Below are 21,478 nucleotides of genomic sequence, written 5' to 3' on the forward strand. Positions count from 1 at the left end.
ATCAGGCTCACAGCTCTGTCCTTGGCACCGACTCTGCTGATCCCTGGAGCTGGGCTGGAGAGGCTGCCCTACTGGCGTGCAGGTGGGAGGGTGCCCACATGTGAGATAAGACCTGAGGGCCTGCCAGTGGCTTCCTGCCCACCACTAAGCAGGTGGGCCTTGGGGTGGCTAAGTGGGACCAGTGTGACCACTGCTTCTAGTCTGGCTGGGTCTCAAGATGCTTAGGCTAGAGGATTTCTGGGTTTTTGCAACTTACCTTGTATTACATCATCAGAGCCCCTCCAGACCCAGTCAGCTACTCCATGTGGGCAAAAAACTGTGTTGGAGTGGGGCAAAGGTGCCTTTGTTCAGGTTACTGAGGGTCTGGTGCTGAAGTCCTGGATCTGGGGATACCCCCCCGCAGGGGACTGGGACCATGCTATGGCATTCTAAAGCCACTGCTGGATCCCACTGAAAACTGGTAGGATCAGACCCGCCCCGATGGGAAGGAAGAAATGCAGGAGAAGGGAAAGAATCTTTAGGTTTAACCCCTTCTGCCTGGAAACATTGCAGGGATTAAAGGTGCCCCAAGCTCCTTCCTGCCACCGGGGAAAGGAACTCTCTTCCCCCAGCCTGGGTGTCCTCTCCCAGGATGCCTAGCAAGCTCCCAGAACATGGCTCCCTAGAAAGCTGTGCTCTTGCCACCTGCTCCTTGGGAGCAGAGGGTACTGGAGCATGTCCCTGGGAGGGGTTGTTTCAATTGCCTAAGCAGGCACCTTCAACATCCATGACCCTGTTCCTGGTGGGGTGCGTCCCAGCTGTGATGGGCACTGGATCTGAAAAAGGGAAGCACTGCTGTGGAGAGCCCTGAGTCCCAGGCCCCCAGCTGCCCCACCACAAGGCTCACCCCTGTGTGCCTGAGAAACAGGCTCTGGGTCTTCAGATCCAGTGGGCCCAGAGTGGGCAATGCTCTTGAGTGTCTTTTAGAGCCAAAGCCCAGAGGAGGGGGAGGCAGCAAATCACGTGTTAAGTCCGCCTGACCTGGAGAGGTGCCCTGGCCCAGTTCCTCCTCCAGCTTTGTGTTGTTGCCTTTGTTTTCTTCTGCCTGAGAGGCGCCCCACCACCACAGTGCTGTTAGACGGCTCTACAAGAAATGCTTTGTCCGGGCCTACTCTGTGCTTTACATCCACTCTCAGACCTTCATATGACTCTGTGAGGTGGGCATTCTTCCTGCTTTACCAATGAGGAAACCGCTCAGGGAGGTCAAATAACTTACCTAAAACCCAGTAAGTGTGGAATGGGGACGGGACACCCCCAACAAACCTCATCTGACTCCGGAGCCAGGATGGGCTGACTTGTTCCCTCAGCACGCTGCCTCCGGCAGCCCAGGAGGCCAAGCTGAACACGACTGGGGCTCCAGCTCTCTGGGGCTCGGTCCTCAGCGGCCTTGCCAGAAGGGGGCCGCTGAGCACTGCGAGAGCAACAGGCTGGTTACCGCCAGCACAGGCTGCCTGCGAGCAGGCAGGTGGAGCTCTCGCTCCGTGCCTGGGCTCCTCTGCGGTCTGTGCAGCCGTTTGCATTTCCTGAAACCGGATCTTGGTGTCAGAGCCACCCCCGGGCCGGGCGGGTGCCTCAGCCATGGCCCTGCGCAAGGAGCTGCTTAAGTCCATCTGGTACGCTTTCACCGCGCTGGATGTGGAGAAGAGCGGCAAGGTCTCCAAGTCCCAGCTCAAGGTGAGGGGCACGCGGGGCCCAGGGGAGGCTGGCAGACACACCTCAGCGATCTCTACTGCCTGAGCCAGGCATGAACACTGCTCCTCTCCGGGCACCCTGCCATCCAGAGGCCCCGGCCTGGAGTGGGGGCCAGTACTGGGCAACTGGAGGCCTGGCGGAGGCTGCTGCCTACTGTCTAAGGACCAGGGGGCACGTGCGGAGCCATTGCCCAGAGCCCTGCCCCTCAACTGTCTGGGTGTGTCAGCGGCATGGGGGTTCTGAGGGCCACGGGCCAGGTGACGTCCCAGACTCCATGTGATGAGCACACATCTCAGAGTCAAGCTTGGGCACGTACCCTAGTCCTTCCTGCCGTTTCCTCTTGGCTTTGAAAAGAGACAGTTAGCTAGTACTTGTCAGTCACTTCCTCCTGGAGCTGAGAGAGAGGTTCAAAGAGCCTTTCCTAGTCCAAACCAGGCTGGCTCAGTCACCCTTGGTAGAAAAGCTCCTTTGAGCCTGCCTCCCAGATGGGACAGAGATGGGAAGGGGCAAAACCTAAAGACCCCATTATACTGCTGCCGGGCTCCTCCCTCCCCTCCCCTTCCCCTTCGCCCACACACCATGTTAGGAGATTGTTATCTCAGGCCTGGAGACCTCAGGTTGGGAGGGTAGACTCTGAGCCCAGGAAGGACCGCATCACTGATTGCCCTAGACAGTTCCTGGCAGGCTGGAAGGTGTCTTTCCTCCCTTCCTCCAGTCCTGGGTTAGTGCTGTCTTCTCTGCCCTAGTTAGTAGGGAAGAAGCAAGACCCTTGACCAGTGATTTTCAGTCCGTGTGCTGCAAGAGACACACTGGTGTGCTGCAAGAATTTTTAAAACATGCAATACCTGACTGTTTAGTCAGGGCACTGACCTCTTTCCCCTTCACTTGTCAAGTAAAAAAAAAAAAAAGACAATAGCCAACACTACAATAACTGTTCGGTACGAATGGTCAAAATTATACTGTATCTTTGTTGTGCCACAGAATTTTAGTCATTAGTTGATGTGTACCCTGAGATGAAAAAGGTTGAAACTGCTGCCCTAAACAGTCAGAGTGAGGGAACAGTGGGGACAGAGCAGGGAAGCCCTCAGCTCTCTGGGATCTGCCTTAAGGGTCCATCCATTCACTTCACAAGTATGCACTGACCACCAGTGATGGACCTGCCATGAGGCCAAGGCCCTAGATTTCTGGTGTCTCCCTGGGCACACCAAAATAGGGGTGCAGTCTCAAGGAAACCTCCATTCTTAATGACCGAGGTAGGAGGTGCTGGGAAACCTGAGAGAGATGGCCAGAACTGGACAGGTGTTCGCCCCACCCTATTCTAACGGCCCACCTTGCTGAACGTGGAGACCCTGTCATTGGATGTCCCAAACCGGTCCTCTCCAATAATCTATCCTTAGCCAGACTTGTGAGCATCCAATAAATGACTCCTGGCTCCCCCAGGAAGGGGACTCCACTTTGATCATGTGGGAGACTGTCCCTACAGGCAGGTCCTTCCTTATATTCTGCTTAAATTCTTTTATTGCAGATCATGTCATCTAGTGGGGTCTCAGTTTAGACAGAAGATCATCCCAAATCCATCTCTGCTTGAGCCTGCCTTGGCCTTTAACTGGGTCAGTGCCTGCTCCCCACCCCCACAGGTTGAGTATTTGCAGGGGAGAGCCCATGGGGAGCTTGCATACTTGAACTGTTCGCTGTCTGTACCACGTCACGGCTCATATTGAGCCCACTGCCAGCAGCCTCCTTGGTTACAAAAGATCAATTTCTCTCTCTGTTGGACAGAAAACCGTTCCACCCGGGAATCTGAGCTCTCCGAGAAAGTGTCTGGCAGGTGGTGGGTGGGGCAGAACTGCAGGGTCCCTGTCACTGGGAGTGAACACTGGAATGGGAGGAAGTAGTGATCGTGTTGGGGGTGGGGACACCGGAGAGGCAAAGGAGCAATAGAGAAGTGGTCAGAAGGCGGGGAAGAAGCAGATAAGAGGTACATACCAGCAGGGCCACCTTCTCAGTAAAACTGTCCCTGCTCTTGGAGTTCTTGGTTGGGACCAAGCAGGAGAACAGCACCAGCCAGAGCAAGCGATATCTGTCTGTGACGGTCACCACCTCTGCCCCAGTGTGTTGGTAGAGGGGCTGCCTCTGTCTGTCCTGGGCACAGCCTTGACGAGGCCGGAGGGAGGAGGAAGAACAGCAAGGCCTCTGAGAAGTAGCCCCAGGAGTCAGGAATGTTTTCTCTGAGAAGAGGTCTCAGGGAGAGATCAGAGGGGAGGAGAAGAGATTTGAGTGTTCATTCTTTCTGCAGTCATCACTTGCTACTTCAATGGGTTCTCTGTATCTGCATCTACTTCTGAAGGCTGGAAACGACCAAACCATGGGCATGGCACCAGCCCCAATCCCTGCACTTGAGCTTTTAGGGAACTCCTGACCCCCCCAAGGATAACCACTCCCCACGTGCCTCCAGAGGAAACAGTGAATAAATGAAGCCTCCTTAAGGTCAATGGCTGCCAATGGCTGCCAACCCAGAGGTCAGAGACCAGCTGGGTGGGCGGGGGAGCCTGTGGGAGTGCTCTCTGTGAACAGTGCAGGCACCTGGACACCACCCTCGGAAACTCTGAGTCAGCAGATCTGGGTGGGCCCCAGCATATTTCAGTTTCATGGACTCCCCAGGTGATGCTGATGCTGATGCTCGGCCGGAGCCCAGGCAGCACAGATTGCGAGCAGGGCTTCAGAGTCCTTCCTTCCGTGAGACGCTTCGGCTCTCTGAGCCTTGCTGTCCTCATCTGTAAAGTGAGGATAATGGCAGCCCCCACCTCCGGGGGCTGAGGACTGACTTGCTCATGCTGGCCTCCATCCCAGCCGTTTCCTTTCCCACCTGACCCTCTTCTGGTCACACCCACTCCCCACCCCAGCCCCCACCACGCCCAGGCACCGGAAGCCTGGCAGTCTGAGGTCTGGTAAGCTCTACGGGGAGAGGCCCTGAGCCCTAAGTGTGTGGAGACTTTAATTCCTCCTTGTCCTGATACCAGACAGCTCACAGGGATTGGATCCTCTGCCCTGGGCCCCTCAGATTCCACTGACAAAAGGTATCAGTGAGGCCCCGGCCAGCAGGGCTCAGCTGGTTGGTGCATCGTCCCATAACCAAAAGGTTGTGGGTTCCATTCTCAGACAGGGCACACACCTAGGTTTTGGGTTCTATCCCCAGTCCGGGCGCAAACATACGGGAGGCAACTAGTTGCTGTTTATCTCTCCCTTTCTTCCTTCCTGTCTCTTTAAAGAAATAAAAAAAATGTTCTCAGGTGAGGGTTTTAAAAGAAAAAGGTACAGGTGAGGAAGGCAGGTCTTAGAGGACAGTGTGGGCAAATAAACCAGGGAGAAAAATAGCTCAAATAACGCGTGCCGCGTGGGAGGGGCTTGTGCGTTACGTCATTGAACCCCTCTAAGTGTCAGGGAGATGACGACAGGCTCAGTGGGGTCAGCTTGCCCAGAGAGATTTAGTCCATGTCTGTCTGCCTTCTGCAGTTTTCCTGCTTCTCCCCATGAAGCATTTAAGTTCATTCGACAACTGCATTGTGTCCATTGCGTGCCAGACCCCATGAAGCAGCAGTGAATGAGACAGACAGAAACCCTCCCCGCCCCCTGTGGTGCTCACACTGCAGTCTGAGAACACATATGATAAATGAAAGGAGTAAAAAGATATCATGTGATGGGAGACGATAGATGACATGGAGGAAATAAAGCAGAAATGGGGATTGGAGTGTGGGAGTCAGATCGGATGGGGTTATAGATTCAAATAAGGTGATCAGAGAAGCCCTCCCTGAGAAGCTGGCATCCAAGGAAAGCCTGGGAGGAGGAGAGGGTGTGAGCCACACCATGACCTGGGAGAGGAAAGTTCCAGCCTGACGGAAGAGCAGATGCAAAGGCCCTGAGGCAACAGTGTGCCTGGCTTGTCAACTGTCCAGGGGGCCAGAGTGGCTGGAGAGAAGTGACCTAGAGGGATGAGGTCAGGGAAGGTGCAGCAGGCCAGGTAACACGGTGCCTGAGGCCTCTGGAAGGAGTCTTGCTCTGAGACAGTTTGGAAACAAATGGAGCATTTAAGTTAGACTTGAGCATCACTCAAAAATGTTCAGTATATGGGGACTTTGTACTGAGTTTGAGTCGAGGCTGAGATTAGAGTCCTTGCTACCCTCGGGGAACGCAGAACACTCAGCGATGCCCACACAAACAGGGATCAGCAAAGAATGTTACTGCAAAGCAGCTTCATTCCAGGGTGTATTAGTAATAGTGGTTAATGGCACCCTTTGTTTTTGTCTGTAGTTTAAAATTTTTGTCATAAAAACAATATATGCTCCTGCTTAAAACAATAAGAATGCAGAATATAATTTCTTTTTTCTTTTTTTTAGATTTTATTTATTTATTTTTAGAGAGGGAAGGGAGGGAGAAAGAGAGAGAGAAACATCAATGTGTGGTTGCTGGGGGCCATGGTCTGCAACCCAGGCATGTGCCCTGACTGGGAATTGAACCTGCGATGCTTTGGGTCGCAGCCTGAGCTCAATCCACTGAGCTATGCCAGCCAGGGCAGAATATAATTTCTTAAAAGATGAAATTTATTATAAAAGTAAAACATGTTAGTAGTTAATAAAAATCAGAGACAAATGTAATATGGTAAAGGTGGAAGTCCCTCCCCTCCTCAGGAGGGGTGGTGAGGGGAGAGCTGTTAACAGTTTGCTGAGTCTTCTAGATTTTTTCTCCATACAAATAAACATTAGGTTGGACAGTATGAAATTGCTGACATTTGACTGCATCGACATACTAAAATAGCAGTGTATATGGTTCAACCTAATCTTTGCACACACATTCACTTCACATTTTATCCTACAGCTTACTTTCTTCACCTGTCAACACATTATGGATAGCTTTCCATGTGTTTATACAAATAAAACAATAAAAATAGCTCGCAGCTTTTGTTAAGCAGTGCACTCTGCCTCCCCCACCCCCCCGCCCCCGCCCCCGGGTGCTGTGCTAAGCCCTTCGTTCTAAAAATCCCCGTGGAGCAGGCCCTCATTACCCTCACAGAGAAGTTCAATTACTTGCCCACAGCACAAAGGTAGCAGAAGTAAACTCTTTGCAACCACACACAGATAGGCCACAGGCCACACCTGGCCCCTGCTGAAGGAGCCTCAGCTGTCTCCTACTCTCCACATCGCAAACAACGCTGAGTGAACGAACACTCCTGAACGTGTGGCGGGGTTTCCTTGAGCACGTGTGGGTGGGATGATCGGGAATGCTGGGCTCATGCTCATTTTGAAGTCTGATAGATTTTTGCCCCCCAGAAAGAGTACAAATTCACACCTCACCAGCAGGGCATCCAAGTCTCCTTTTCTCCACAACCTCCTTAGGACTTCATATTATCAGTCTTTTCCATCTACGTCAATTCGTTGGGTCATGCTTTCAATACAGCAAGGGAACAACTGTTGTCCCATGCACACCTAAGTCTGGCACTCGGTCCACACAGCCCCTCCGCATGGCAGATGTTATCCCATTTTATCGACAACAAGAGGATGAAGGAGTTTATCCAATGCCCCACAACCGGAAGTCCCTAGCCTTCCATTCCCCACCCCTGGAGTGTAGCACTTCTTACGCAGGTGCTTTGAGGCTTGAAGGAAGATAAGGACGGGGTAGTTTGAAAAGAGGCCAGGAGGCTCCAGGTGCAAATATGTAAAACTCTTAGAATAACACTTGTCAGTTCAGAAGTGGATATTTCTCTTGTGTTGATCACCCTGGAGTGTAGGTGGCACTGAGCCAGTGGCACCTCTCAGAGTGGGGATTGGTATCCTACAATCACAGATATGTTAGGTCTTTTCTGGATACAAATGACAGGAACCTAACTCAAAATAACTAAAAGGAGATTTTTTTATTGGCTCACATAGAGCATGGATAGATCCAGGTTCTCAACTGATGGCTGTCTTTATCCCTTTTTATTTTTAAAGATTTTATTTATTTATTTATCCATTTATTTATTTATTTCCAGCGAGAGGGGAAGGGAGGGAGAAAGAGAGGAAAACAGTGACCGGTAGCCCTTCTCTCGTCTCCAACTGGGGACCTGGCCTGCACCCTGGGCATGTGCCCTGACTGGGAATCCAACCGGCAGCCTTTCGGTCTGCAGGCCATGCTCAATCTGCCAAGCAGCTCCAGCCAGGGCTGATGACCCTTTTTACCCCTCGACTCCTCTTTTTCACTGATGGCCTTATTTTTAAGCAGGCACTTCCTACATAGGAACGAAGATGTCAGATGTATATATCTTCCAACAACTCAGCAATTCCATGGGGAGTTTACCGTTTTTCACTTGACGAAGCAAAAATCCTAGGGCTGATTCTCACTGGCCCAGATTTGATCATGTGCTCTTCCTTGAACCGATCACTATCACTTTTTTTATCCTCACCTGAGGATATGCTTAGTGATTTTACAGAGAGGGGAGAGACAGAAACATCGATTAATTGCTTCTCACACTCACCCAGACCAGGGACCAAACCTACAATCCAAGCATGTGCCCTGACCAGGAATCAAACCCATGACCTTTAGTTTCACAGCTCGATGCTCCAACCAACTGAGCCACTGGCCAGGGCCTGATCACTATGACTCCGATGTGCCCACCCTTGGAGACAGGTGCAGATGTGAGAGTGGAGAAGGACTTCTCAAAGGGAAATCAAGCCTCTGTTACCAAAATAAGAGAGAGGGAGCAGAGTTCACGAGGAAGAAACTCAGCCATCCTCTGGAACAAGAGAAGGCAGAACCAAAGATTGAATAAGAGAGAATTGAACGAGTGTGGGAAAGAGGGCTGGGTGGGGGTTAGGGATGGCTGCCCAGCGGGAAGTTACAGAAACGAAGAACACGGCTGCTCCGCTGGGCCCCCCGACACCCCACTTTGTCAGGCCCAGGAGAACACTGGGGAGAAGTGCCGATCCTTCTCCCCCTTCTCTCACAAAGAGAATAAAGAGAATGAAGACACGGACACTTGCCATCTCTAGATGTTGCCGCCTCCTGCCTCGGAGAAACTGACCCCAGGATTAACTGGCGGTGGTGGAATCAGCCATGAAATGCAGCGTTTACTGACCGCCTTTGTGTGCGGAAGAGAACCTAGGTGGTGTGAGACATCAAGACGAACGGAGAGCTCGTTCCAGAGACCAGAGTCCACTTGGGAAAGGGGCTCCTGATCAGTCTTCCAAGAGGGCGGCAGCCTTCAGGGCCGGGCTTGTCTGGTTCCAACCTGAGTTCTGCCTTTAATTCCTCTCGACCTCTCCAAGTCCCAGTATCCTTACCTGGAAAACAGGGGTACTAATGTTTGGGTACCGCAGTTGTAGATACTAGACAAGGGGTAGAGAAAGTGCCTCACACAGTGGCTGGGGCAATAGTGACTAACCACTGTGCTGTCTGTGATAATAGAACTACCCCAAAGCGATTTTCTTCCCCTGACTTCCTTGTTCAAACTTCAAACTCTTCATTCCAGTATCATGGGTGTGTTAACCATCCTGTGTTTCTCCTCCATGCCATCACGGCCACCATCCTTTCTGGGCCTTGTCCTCCACATCCCACAGACCATTTCCATGATGCTTCCTCTGAGCTCTCTCCAGCTCCCTTCCACCTTTAGAGGGGCTGTCACAGAATCGCACACAGCCCCACCCCAGCGGCGATACCTGGGTGCTAGGCACACTGAAGCCTGAGCACTGAATCTTCGATGGAAATGGATGGATTTGGGCTCTGCCCTGGGACGACAGGCTGTCTCCCTGCAGACAGCCCTGTATCACACGAAGTACTTGGGCTTTGGTATGTGCAAAGCTGGATTTGAATCCTGGGCTCTTGTTCACAGTGGGTCCTCAGGCAAGCTACTGAGTCCCTTGAGCCTCAGTGTCCTTGTCTGCAGACAGAGGGCGGATCCCCTGACCTGGTGAGGTGGCTGAGAGCCTGGCTGCCTGGGTTTGACCCCAGCTCTGCTGGCTCTCTGACCTCGGGTGAGTCACTTAATGTCTCAGGGCCTAGGGGTATTTTTCATCTCTAAAATGGGGGGGTGATAACAGTTATTATGAGGGTTAAGTGAATTATATGTAAAGTGCTTAGCTCAGTTTTTGGTGCATAGTAAATGTCTAAGTTTTTTCTTTTTTTAAAGATTTTATTTATTTATTTATTTTTAGAGAGGGAAGGGAGGGAGATAGAGAGAGAGAGAGAAACATCAATGTGTGGTTGCTGGGGGTCATGGCCTGCAACCCAGGCATGTACCCTGACTGGGGATCGAACCTGCAACACTTTGGTTTGCAGCCCGCGCTCAATCCACTGAGCCACGCCAGCCAGGGCCATAAGTTTTTTTTTTTATTGAGGTATAATTGACATTTAACATATTAGTTTCAGGTGTACATAATGATTCAGTATTTGTACGTATAGTAAACCCTTGAACATGATCTTAAACTGCATGGGTTCACTTCTATGCCTATTTTTTGCAATAAATATACATTCAGTCCTCCCTATCCATGGGTTTAATATCTGCAGATTCAACCAACTGTGGACCAGAAACAGCAGTTTCAGCCCTGGCCGGCTGGCTCAGTTGGTTAAAGCATTGTCCTGTATGCCCAACGGTTGCAGGATCCAACCCCAGTCGGGGCTCATGCGGGAGGTGGCCGATCGATGTTTCTCTCTGTCTCTCTCTCCCCCTCTCCTTTTCTGTCTAAAAATCAGTGGACGTGTCCTCAGGTGAGGATTAAAAAACCCCCAGTATTTTCAACTCACGGTTGGGGTTCTGCCGAGAGCCCACTGTATGCACTGTCCTGCGAGTTTTACGTAAGGGACTTCAGCATCTGTGGGGGTTGGTGTCCATGGGGGTCCTGGGGCCAATCCCCCATGGTTACCTAGGGACAACTATAGTTAAGTTTTTCAGGAGTCAAAAGTTATACCTGGATTTTCAACTTTGCGTGGAGGTGGGGTTGGCGCTTCTAACGCCACATGGTTCGAGGGTCAACTGTTTTGCAAAATGATTGCCACAGTAAGTCTAGTAAAAATCTGTCACCATGCATAGTTACAAAAAAAGTTTTTTCCTTGTGATGAGAACTTTTACAATTTACTCCCTGGAAAAAAAATGCAGACACTTAGCCGGAAGGCCACACGTCTGGGGTTTCATTAAAACACTGGAGGCCGTGGTAGTTACTCTCCTCAACACCGGCATCCTTCCTGATGGGGAAATGGACTCTCAGCAACTTCCAATGTGCAGTGCGGTGCTATTAACTATGATCATCGTGCTCTGCATGGTGTCCCCATGACTTCATTTTATAACTGGAAGTTTGTAACTTCCACCCCTTCACCCATTTTCCCCACCCTCATACCCTACCTCTGGCAACTACCCATCTTTTCTCTGAATTTGAGGTTTTTGTTTTGTTTTGTTTAGATTCCACATACAAGAGCATTATACATATTTCTCTCTGTCTGACTTATTTCACTTAGCATAATGCCTTCAAGTTTCATCCATGTTGTTGCAAATAACAAGATCATTCTTTCTTATGGCTGAATAATATTCCATTACATATGTTTGGTTGTGATTGAATAGTGTGTGCGGAGGACTTAGCCGGGACGGGGCTGGGTGCAAACAGAGAGGTGGGGGCTGTCCTTTGGCCCAGTTTTGGCTGGGGTACAGGAAGTCAAACTGCCACTCTGTCTCAGGTGCTGTCCCATAACCTGTACACGGTCCTACACATCCCCCATGACCCCGTGGCTCTGGAGGAACACTTCCGAGATGATGACGATGGTCCTGTTTCCAGCCAGGGGTACATGCCCTACCTCAACAAGTACATCCTGGACAAGGTGAGGCCCAGCCTGGGAGAGGCACCTTTAACCTCTCCCCACTTCCCAGCCAGAACCCTAATACATTTCCTCCCCCCTATAAACTCCCACTTCTATCCCCTCTGTGCTTCTGGTTTCTCATTTCCATCCTTCGCTTTCCAGCCACGTGCCCCCATCCACACACCTTCAGTCTCCCTCATCTCTACCCTAGCTTCACCCCTCCGTAGCTTCCCACCCCATCCCTGCCTAGGCCCACCTCCAGCTTCCAGCTGGAACCTGTACAAAGAGCTCTCCCACTTCCCCCAGTGCTATCCCCCTGCCCCTCCCAGCTGCACTGTCTTCTCAGGTTCTTCTCAACTGTCCATTCTGCCCTGGGCCTCCCCTTCTTTCTCCTCTGGGCTAAGGGGCTAGAGCATCTCTGTTGGCAGGGCACTTGGGTGGGCGTGGATGTGTGTGTTGGGGGTTGAGGGCACCGGGTGGTTGGAACCAGCTAGTTACCTGGTAATCAGCTCAGGGATTCCTCAAGTTAGAGCCCAGATTTCGCTGGATGGGGACCAGGAGAATAGATGTCCCGAGAAACCAGTGTAGGGGTGGAGCCAGGACGGGCAGCCTTCTTGGCTGACTCGAAGTCCTGGTGGCAGGTGGAGGAGGGGGCTTTTGTTAAGGAGCACTTTGATGAGCTGTGCTGGACCCTGACGGCCAAGAAGAACTACCGGGTGGATAGCAATGGGAACAGCATGCTGTCCAACCAGGATGCCTTCCGCCTCTGGTGCCTCTTCAACTTCCTGTCTGAGGACAAGTACCCCCTGATCATGGTTCCTGATGAGGTGAGGGCTCGGGCTCCCCCAGGGACTGAATCACTTGGGGCCAGGCCTCAGCAAAACCATGAAGGAAACCAGACTGCCTTTCTACTTTCCCACATCCCCTTTCTTCCTTGTCTTCCCATGCTGAGACCTGTCCACACCCGGCTGTCTCCAGGTGCCTAGAATTGCCCATACCAGAACACCTGTGCCTTCTCCCAGGCGAACCAAAACTACACTTCCTTTGGGGTTTTGCTGGTCCTCTCAGTAAGAAAATGACCTACCAATTCTATATACACAAAAGTGTAAACGCCTGATACATTACTGGGCATTTAAGAACAAGAACATTTAAGATCAAATGGCAGGATTTTAGGTGCTGTGGCAATCGGAGAAGCGGGCTATATGAGGGGGAGGGAGACTTTTATGGGCCATCTCCCCAATTACTCCCAGTGGACACCTGAGTCTGGCCCTGGTTCCAGGCTTTCTCTTCCTGTCCTCTACAGTATGGGGGAGCCAGGGCAGACTCAGCTCAGGACCCCAGAAAGGTGACCTGGGAGTGGAGGTCTGGAATCCTGCCCTTCCCTCCTCAACTCACCAGTGAAGCCAGGGCAGATGCCCCCTTTTCCAGTCAGCATGCACCCTCCCTCCATTCTCCATCTCCCTCCCATCTGTTCAGCCTTTCCCAACCCTTAGCCCTCTTGGCTGTGAAGACGCCAGGGTGAATTTAGGTCTTCAGATGAGGGCATACAGGGGAGGGGTCTTCTGTGTTTACAAGGAGAACCGGCATGTCGAACTGCACTCAGATTTGTATCCTGCTTCTTTTTGGGGGGGAAGAGGGAGAGGAGCCACCTGAGCCCTGAGTGGTGCACCCACCCTACTTCCAGCTGAGACCCAATGGAAGTCCTGGAGAGGGTTTCCCAAGAAGCCACCAGGGCAGGAGAGGGACATGTGTCCATCCACAGAGACCCCGGGCTTGGCACCCTTGCCAGACCCCTGCCAGTCAGGGCAAGGCGGCCTCTCAGAAGGCTGCTCGCTGTGTGATCAACATGCAGTGCGAACAAACTGCAGCAGGATGTACCCCAACCACCACTTCCTGTTCCTCCGTAACAGGTTTCCTGTCCCTGCCCTGTGGATCCCCACCCCCAATCCCCTTGCCCTCCCACAAGGGAGGGTCCCCAGGGTTGGGGCTTGGAATGGGACTCAAGTGGGATGCGGGAGATCTGCATCAGGTTCTGGCTGCCAGCGACTTGCTGTGTGATTTAGAACAAGTCACTTCCCCCTTTGGGCCTCAGTTTTGTCATCTGCTAAGTGAGGGCATTGGGTGAGAGGGCCCTTGCACACCCTCTGATACATATTTTTTGTGATTTTCTGCCTCTGCCTGGCCCCCAGCCCATAGCTTCCACCTTCACCTGCCCTTAATTTAGGCAGGAAGGAGTGGATTGGAGGCTGGGGAAAGGGAGAGGATGCCTGAATTGGGGTTGGAGCTCCAGGACCCCCTCCCAAATCTACGTGGTGTCTCCACCAGTTTAGTCTTCTGCTCCCACCTCCAACCCCCTGTACCTGGTCACCTTTGCCCTTGCTCTGGAGCCAGACAGCAGCGCCCCCTGGTGTTAGTGTTGGCAACACTGCCTACCGCAGTCACCAGGCCTTCCTCCTCCTCCTTCAGGTGGAGTACCTGCTAAAGAAGGTACTCAGCAGCATGAGCTTGGAGGTGAGCTTGGCGGAGCTGGAGGAGCTGTTGGCACAGGAAGCCCAGGCAGCCCAGACCACCGGAGGGCTCAGCGTCTGGCAGTTCCTGGAGCTCTTCAACTCTGGCCGCTGTCTGCGAGGTGTGGGGCGGGATACCCTCAGCATGGCCATCCATGAGGTCTACCAGGAGCTCATCCAAGATGTCCTGAAGCAGGTCAGGCCATTTGGGAACTGGGGGAGGACCCCCAGGGAGGGGTGAGGGAGGACTGTGAAGCCTCTGACTTTGCTCTGGCTGGCAGGGCTACCTGTGGAAGCGAGGACACCTGAGGAGGAACTGGGCAGAACGCTGGTTCCAGCTGCAGCCCAGCTGCCTCTGCTATTTTGGGAGTGAAGAGTGCAAAGAGAAAAGGGGCACCATCCCGCTGGACGCGCAGTGCTGTGTGGAGGTAAGGGGGCAGGCGAGGGTGGAGCATGCCTCGGGGCTCAGAGGGTCTTCAGTGTGGTGGGAGGGCAAGGGAGTCCAGAGGAGGGCAAATCAAGACAAGCCAGTGACAAGTTCCTGCTTAGATGAGGTAAAGCAAATATACCTGGTACCTCAAGGCCATTCTCATCCATGTCAGGTTTTTTTCTTCAACCAAACTGCAAATTAAATACTAAAGTCATTGGTGAATAATGTGGAACTTGTGAAAGATTTCAAAGGAGACAGCTTACGTCTCAGACTACACAGCAAAACTTTCTCGAAATCCTCTTTACTGACCTTTCTCCTTCACCCACGTGCCATTCTCTGTGGCAACCCTGTACTGCCCTGTTCTTTCTCCACTCTTTTCCTTTCCTCCTCCCCCTCCCCGGCTCTGTCCATTATTTCAGAGGCTTAAAATAATTTTTAAAATTGTAATAAAAATATATGTATAACATGAAATTTGCCACTTTAACCATTGTAAGTGCACACTTCAGTAGCATTAAATATGTCCACAGTGTTGTGTAACCATCACCATTATCTATTTCCAAAATGTTTTCATCATCCCAACCTGTGAAGCAATAACTCATTCCCATCTCACCCCCTACTTTTTGTCTCCATGAACTTGAGTATCGTAGGTACCTCATGTAAATGGAATAGTGTGATATTTGTTTTTTTGTTTGTGGCTTATTTCCTTATTTCTCTTTGCATAATGTTTCCGAAGTTCCTTCATGCTGCGGCATGGCTCAGGACTCCATCCCTTTTCATAGCTGAATAATATTCCATTCTAGATATGTGACATTTTGCTTATTTATTCACTCGTTGATAGATATTGGATTGTTGCCATCTGTTTACTATTGTGAATAATGCTGTTATGAATATCCACATACGAATTTCTGGGTGGACGTGTGTTTTCATTTCTCTGGGCACATACCTATGAGCAGCATCGCTGCAGCCTGTGATTGCTCTGTTTAACTTGCAGAGGGACAGCTGAACTGTTTCCCACGGTGGCTGCGCCTTCTGACATTCTTACCAGCAATGTATGAGGGGTCCAATTTCTCCATATCCTCATCAGCACTTGTTACTTTACATTTTTAAAAACATTTATTTTCAGAGAAAGGGGAAGGGAGGGAGAAAGAGAGGAACAGAAACATCGATTTGTGAAAGAAACATCAGTTGGTTGCCTCTCACATGCCACCCAAGAGGAGCCTGGCCCACAACCCAGGCCTGTGCCCTGACAGGGAATTGAACCAGTGACCTCTTGGTTCGCAGGCTGGTGTTCAGTCCACCGAGCCACACCAGCCAGGGCACATTTTTTAAAATTATAGCCACCCTAGGCTCTGTCCATTTTTTTTTTCAAATGAGGAAGCTGTGGTGTCTCTGTGGAAAGAACACAGATCTAGGCAGAAAACCCAGCTCTAACACTAACAGGCAGTGTGAATTGGGCAAGATCCTGGACTTCTTAGAGCCTTGGCTTCTTTCTCTGTAAAGATAATGATGCCTGCCTGGCAAGACTGTCTGGGAGGAGTGAATAAAATTATACATATAAAACACTAGTACAGACCCTAGAATCTAAGAAGCTCAAAAGGTGGTAGCTGTTATTTCCCACTAGAATGTAGCTTAGGGAAGACAGGGATCTGGTCTGTTAGGCACACCTCACTATCCCAAATGCCTAGAACAATGAGCAGCACTCAGTAGACACTCGAGAATATCTGTGAAATAAATGGAGAACATTCTCAACAGGCAGGGCCATGTGAAAATAAATGGTCTGGATAGCAAGGACCCTGTGACTGGAGGTGTTCAAGCATGATCTGCATAGACACGGAGTGGCGACTAGATGCCAGGCCCCACGGAGAGATACTAACATGAAAACAGCCCACCCCACCTTCGAAGAGCAAAGGCCACAAGAATTGTGGGGACACAAATACCCCCATAACTAACCTCCAAGCTGGGCCACACAGGCTCCTTGGCAGACAGTGGGAGGGGTGCCCAGGGAAGATGGTCAGCCAGGAGGGGGAGGGCCAGGAGCTGGAGCACCCTGGGGCAGGGCGGGTATGGTCTGACCCAGCAAAGTAAGCCAGTCTCTCTGGGACCACCTGCCCTCCTGTCCCAGGTGCTGCCGGACCGCGAGGGAAAGCGCTGCATGTTCTGTGTGAAGACGGCCTCCCGTACGTACGAGATGAGCGCCTCAGACACGCGCCAGCGCCAGGAGTGGACGGCTGGTGAGTTGCTCACGGGGTGGTCTTGGTGTGGCTGGGCCTCGGTCGCCTCATCATTGTAAAGCAGGTGATGACACACTGCCCAGTTAGAGGCTGGAGCCGAGCTGAGTGACTCCTAAGGCCCCTCTAGCAGTGGGCCACCTCGAGCCGCCCTGCCCCAGGCTAGCCCTCTGCTGATCCCCACCCGCCCCTCAGCCATCCAGATGGCGATCCGGCTGCAGGCCGAGGGGAAGACCTCCTTGCACAAGGACCTGAAGCAGAAGCGGCGCGAGCAGCGGGAGCAGCGGGAGCGACGCAGGGTAGCCAAGGAGGAGGAGCTGCTGCGGTTGCAGCAGCTGCAGGAGGAGAAGGAGCGGAAGCTGCAGGAGCTGGAACTGCTGCAGGAGGCGCAGCGGCAGGCCGAGCGCCTGCTGCAGGAGGAGGAGGAGCGGCGCCGCAGCCAGCATCGCGAGCTGCAGCTAGCGCTGGAAGGCCAATTGCGAGAGGCGGAGCAGGTGGGGCCTGCCCCAAGAGCTGAGGCGCTGGCTGCTGGGTGCCCAGAAGCTAGGCATGCGAACTGAGGACCAGGGGCAGGGCCTGAGGCGAGGGCAGAGCCCATGGGCAGAGGGATGGTGCCGGGCTTAGAATGAGGGGCTGTTGGGACAGAGACCAAAAGCTCGGAAGATGAGTATGGGACGGAGAGCCTGTACCAGGGGGAAGACCTGTGGATAGCGAAGGATGGAGCGGTCAGGAAACTAGCAGAGTGGATGGATCAAAGGAAGAAATGGTATGGGGCGGGGCCCAAGCCAAAGGATTGGGTGGGGCCTGAGCTGATGCTAGGTGGAGATTGGGGCCTGGTTGGGGGCGGGGCTTGGACTAAGGAGCCGCTAATGATTACGTCATCACGGATGAATTTGGATCAAGGTTAGAATAGATTGGACTAGACTTGATCTGAGTTTACAATGAAACCACTTTGGGGAATGCAGAATGGGAGGAAGGCGGGAAGAAGTGGAGGCGGACTAAGTGTGTAGAGGCAATAAGATTTAGGATTTAAGATAACTGGAGTCAGCCCTGGCTGGCATGGCTCAGTGGATTGAGTGCTGGCCTGCAAATCAAAGGATCCCTGGTCAGATTCCCAGTCAGGACACAAGCCTGGATTGCAGGCCACGGCCCCGGTGGGGAGTGCATGAGAGGCAACCACACACTGATATTTCCCTCTCTTTCTTCTTCCCTTCCCCTCTCTAAAAATAAATAAATAAACAAACAAATAAATAAATAAATCTTTTTAAAAGAGAGAGAACTGGAGTCAGACAGTGGATTCATTCCTAGCTCTGCCTCTTAGGAGCCCTGTGAGCTCAGGCAAAGTGACCTCTGTGTACCTGGATTACTTATCAGTGACATGTTGATGTTAGTAGAACTTTGCTCACAGAAGTTTGGTGAGGATCAAATGAGGAAACAGTTGTTATAACAATTATTATAATTATAGCCCCTCCCTTCTTAGTACTAGCCTTAATTATAATTGTAACACATTACATTATAATATATAATAATTATTATTAAGCCTGGTTCTAGGAAGGGAATGACTTGGGCCCCTTTTCGCCATGCAGCATCTGTTCGCTGGTCATTACCTGACCTAGGCAGGTTCTCAGCGATCAGATCAGGAAACCCTGACATGAAGGAGCTCCTCTGACTCTCGCCTGGAGATAACTAGTTGGGCTGGCCTAGCAAGACCCTGGGGAAAGGGCAGCATACCCGTCGCCTCCCTCTCCTGTGCCCCCATTGACCTGGCTTTGCGTCCATGGGCAGGCCCGGGCCTCCATGCAGGCTGAGATGGAGCTGAAGGAGGAGGAGGCTGCCCGGCAGCGGCAGCGCATCGAGGAGCTGGAGGAGATGCAACAGAGGCTTCAGGAGGCTCTACAACTGGAGGTGAAAGCTCGGCGGGACGAGGAGGCGGTGCGTCTAGCCCAGACGAGGTAGGACTGAGGGACCCCTCTGATTCCCCTTCCTGAGTCCCACACTGTCCCACTTGCCGAGCACCTGCCAGGTGCCTTGGCTCTGGAGACGACACAATGCACGCCCGGCAGACTGCTGCAGGAGGAGGAAGAGAAGCTGAAGCAGCTGCTGCAGCTGAAGGAGGAGCAGGAGCGCTACATCGAGCGGGCGCAGCAGGAGAAGCAAGAGCTGCAGCAGGAGATGGCGCAGCAGAGCCGCTCCTTGCAGCAGGCCCAGCAGCAGCTGGAGGAGGTGCGGCAGAACCGGCAGAGGGCCGACGAGGACGTGGAGGTGAGGCCTAGGGTGGGGCTAGGTGGAAGAGGTCCTTTTCTCAGACCCTGACTCTATCCTCCTCTGGCTGTGTGACCTCAGGAAAATTGCCTGACCTCTCTGAGTTCAAGTCTCTCAGAGAAGAGAGATAGGTAATAGCATTGTTATAAAGATTAAATAAAATAGTACGTGATATTTAGTATGTTGTGAGGGCTAAAGAAACATTAGCTGCTGTTTTTATGATTATTAATGTGGGCAAAAATTTTCCTTCTACTCTTCCAAGACTGTAATTTGCTAGCCCTGTATTTTGCATCCACTCCTTGGAGCCCAAATCTCCATAGAAGAGGGTTTTTATTTTGATATTTTCTTTTTATTAATATGATTTATTTTATTTTGCTTTGTTGGCTTACATGGTCATTGAAAAAAAATTAAGTGCAGAAATATGTAACACAGGAAAACAAAGTTCCTTTATGATCCCACCACCTGCTGCTTCTGGCAAGGCGAACACTGGAGTAGAGGTTTCTGCATTAGCTCCTGGAGAGGTAGTGTGGTGCAGTGGTGTAGGGGTCAGTGTGTGTCGCCAGACAAGTCACTTAACCTTTTTTGTACTTGTATGTTGTTAACTTCTGCTCTTGAGGTTAAATAAGATAACAAATATGCTTAGCACATCTTAGCTGTTTGATAAATGGAAACTGTAATTACGATTATATCTGACCCTTTGCTGGGGGGCTATGAGTCCCCTGAAATTGGGGACTCTGTACATATATATAACTCTGTGAGAATACATGAGTTTTTCTGAGGAGATGATCCATAGCCTTTGTTACATTCTGAGGGGCCTGTGCATCTCAAAAGATCAAGGCACCCCGTCTTGGGTAGTGGCTCTGACCCACTCTCCACTGGCTCTGTCCTACAGGCCGCCCAGCAGAAGTTGCGCCAGGCCAGCACCAATGTGAAACACTGGAACGTCCAGATGAACAGACTCATGCATCCAATTGAGCCTGGAGGTGAGAGGGGGGTAGACCCTGGAACTATCCCAGAGTGAGGAGGGAGAAGAAAGGACAAAGGGGGTACACCCAGATCTACAGAGCCTACAGGACTGAAGGTCAGGAGGTCCTCCTCTCACCCCAGGGCTGCACAAAGCCCGTCAACCTCTCCCCTTTTGTGTACCTTTCCCCTAACTCATGCCCGCCTGTTCTCTGCCAGACAAGCGTCCCACCACCAGCAGCTCCTTCACAGGCTTCCAGCCTCCTCCACTTGCCCGCCGTGACTCCTCCCTAAAGCGCCTGACCCGCTGGGGGTCCCGGAGCAACAGTACCCCGTCGCCCAGCACCAGTGAGCAGCAGAAGTCCATCAACGGCGGGGAAGAGGTTCCCGTCTCAGCTTCCACCCCTCAGGAAGACAAAGTGGACCCAGAACCAGAAAATTAGCCTCTGCTAGCGCCTTCCCCATCACCCCCAAATTCATGCCCACCAGGACCTGGCCACAGCTGGCCTGTGGGTGACACTGGACCCTGCGAAAGAGAGAACTGAGGACCTGGTGTCAGGGGCCAGGCCCCCCAACCATGAAACAGCCCAGAATGGAACCTAGTTCATTTTTTTGCATCAGTCCCAGGCCCTAGACCACTGAAGCTGTCTGGGTGCCGACCCTTAAGAACTTGATCTGGTGCCATAACCCCAAGGATCTTATGCCCTGGGCCAGGAAGGAGGAGACAAGCAAGCCAGGGGCCATCTGCCCCAGACTGCCACCAAGCTGGGCAGGCACATTTCCAAATAAAACCTGTTCTTGGAGTGAATTGTTAATCAGGTCTGCTGTCCATTTTTCTTGTCATTTCTTCTCTTCCTCCCTCAAGCACAGTTATAGGTCCTAGAAAGAATAAGGAGATCTGGTTGGTGTGGCTCAGTGGATTGAGTGCTGGCCTGTGAACCAAAGGGTCACTGGTTCAATTCCCAGTCAGGGCACATGCTTGTGTTGGGGTCCAGGTCCCCAGTAGGGGACATGTGAGAGGCAACCACACATTGATGTTTCTCTCCTCTCTTCAGTCCCCTTTATCTAAAAATAAAATAAAGTAAATATTTTTTAAAAGAATAAGATATAGTACAATGCTGGGAAAGTATACTCTGCCACTTACTAACTGGGTGACTGGCCAAGTTTCTGTACCTCTCTGTGCTTCAGTTCCCATGTCAGTAAAATACAGATAATAGTAGTACCTATCTTATTGGGTTTTTGTGAAGATTTACTCCTTGGTACATAAGCAGGCACTGTTATTAGTATCACCCAAAAGTGTCTATTGAGCATCTGTTGATCTAGCATCTACTAGATCTACCTGAGCATCCACTCCATGCCCTGCAATTTCCCAGGTTATTTAATTCTCACGGCAACTCTGAGAAGTAGATATTATTATTTTGTTCAGCTTAAAAGGGATGAAGCAAGAGTCAAACTCAAGTCCATTCATTTATTCAACAGTTAAGCTCTTATTATATGCCAGGTATTATGCTAGGTGCTGGTGATATGGCACAATACCAGACAGA

At 51.5% G+C, this 21,478-nt stretch overlaps 1 protein-coding gene across 1 annotated transcript; it reads left to right on the forward strand.

Annotated features, from left to right (window-relative positions):
• Window positions 1-1,002: 1,002 nt before the first annotated feature.
• On the forward strand, window positions 1,003-20,749 carry DEF6 (DEF6 guanine nucleotide exchange factor). The gene is made up of 11 exons (XM_028510613.2): window positions 1,003-1,713; window positions 11,425-11,565; window positions 12,186-12,371; window positions 14,011-14,247; window positions 14,333-14,479; window positions 16,604-16,712; window positions 16,905-17,203; window positions 18,495-18,661; window positions 18,773-18,971; window positions 19,864-19,954; window positions 20,154-20,749. The coding sequence occupies exons 1-11, from the start codon at window positions 1,618-1,620 to the stop codon at window positions 20,375-20,377; spliced, it is 1,896 nt and encodes a 631-aa protein (XP_028366414.1). The 5' UTR covers window positions 1,003-1,617; the 3' UTR covers window positions 20,378-20,749.
• The last annotated feature ends 729 nt before the right edge of the window (window positions 20,750-21,478 follow it).

Source organism: Phyllostomus discolor, chromosome 4 (assembly GCF_004126475.2).
Source record: "Phyllostomus discolor isolate MPI-MPIP mPhyDis1 chromosome 4, mPhyDis1.pri.v3, whole genome shotgun sequence".
Lineage (NCBI taxonomy): Eukaryota > Metazoa > Chordata > Mammalia > Chiroptera > Phyllostomidae > Phyllostomus > Phyllostomus discolor.

Bases quoted from the DNA above. Each gene is read 5' to 3' on its own strand.
- DEF6 (XM_028510613.2), top strand. From the start codon at position 1,618: ATGGCCCTGCGCAAGGAGCTGCTTAAGTCCATCTGGTACGCTTTCACC. The intron at 12,372-14,010 runs GTGAGGGCTCGG...CTCCTCCTTCAG, and splicing joins TGATCATGGTTCCTGATGAG to GTGGAGTACCTGCTAAAGAA. The intron at 14,248-14,332 runs GTCAGGCCATTT...TCTGGCTGGCAG, and splicing joins TCCAAGATGTCCTGAAGCAG to GGCTACCTGTGGAAGCGAGG.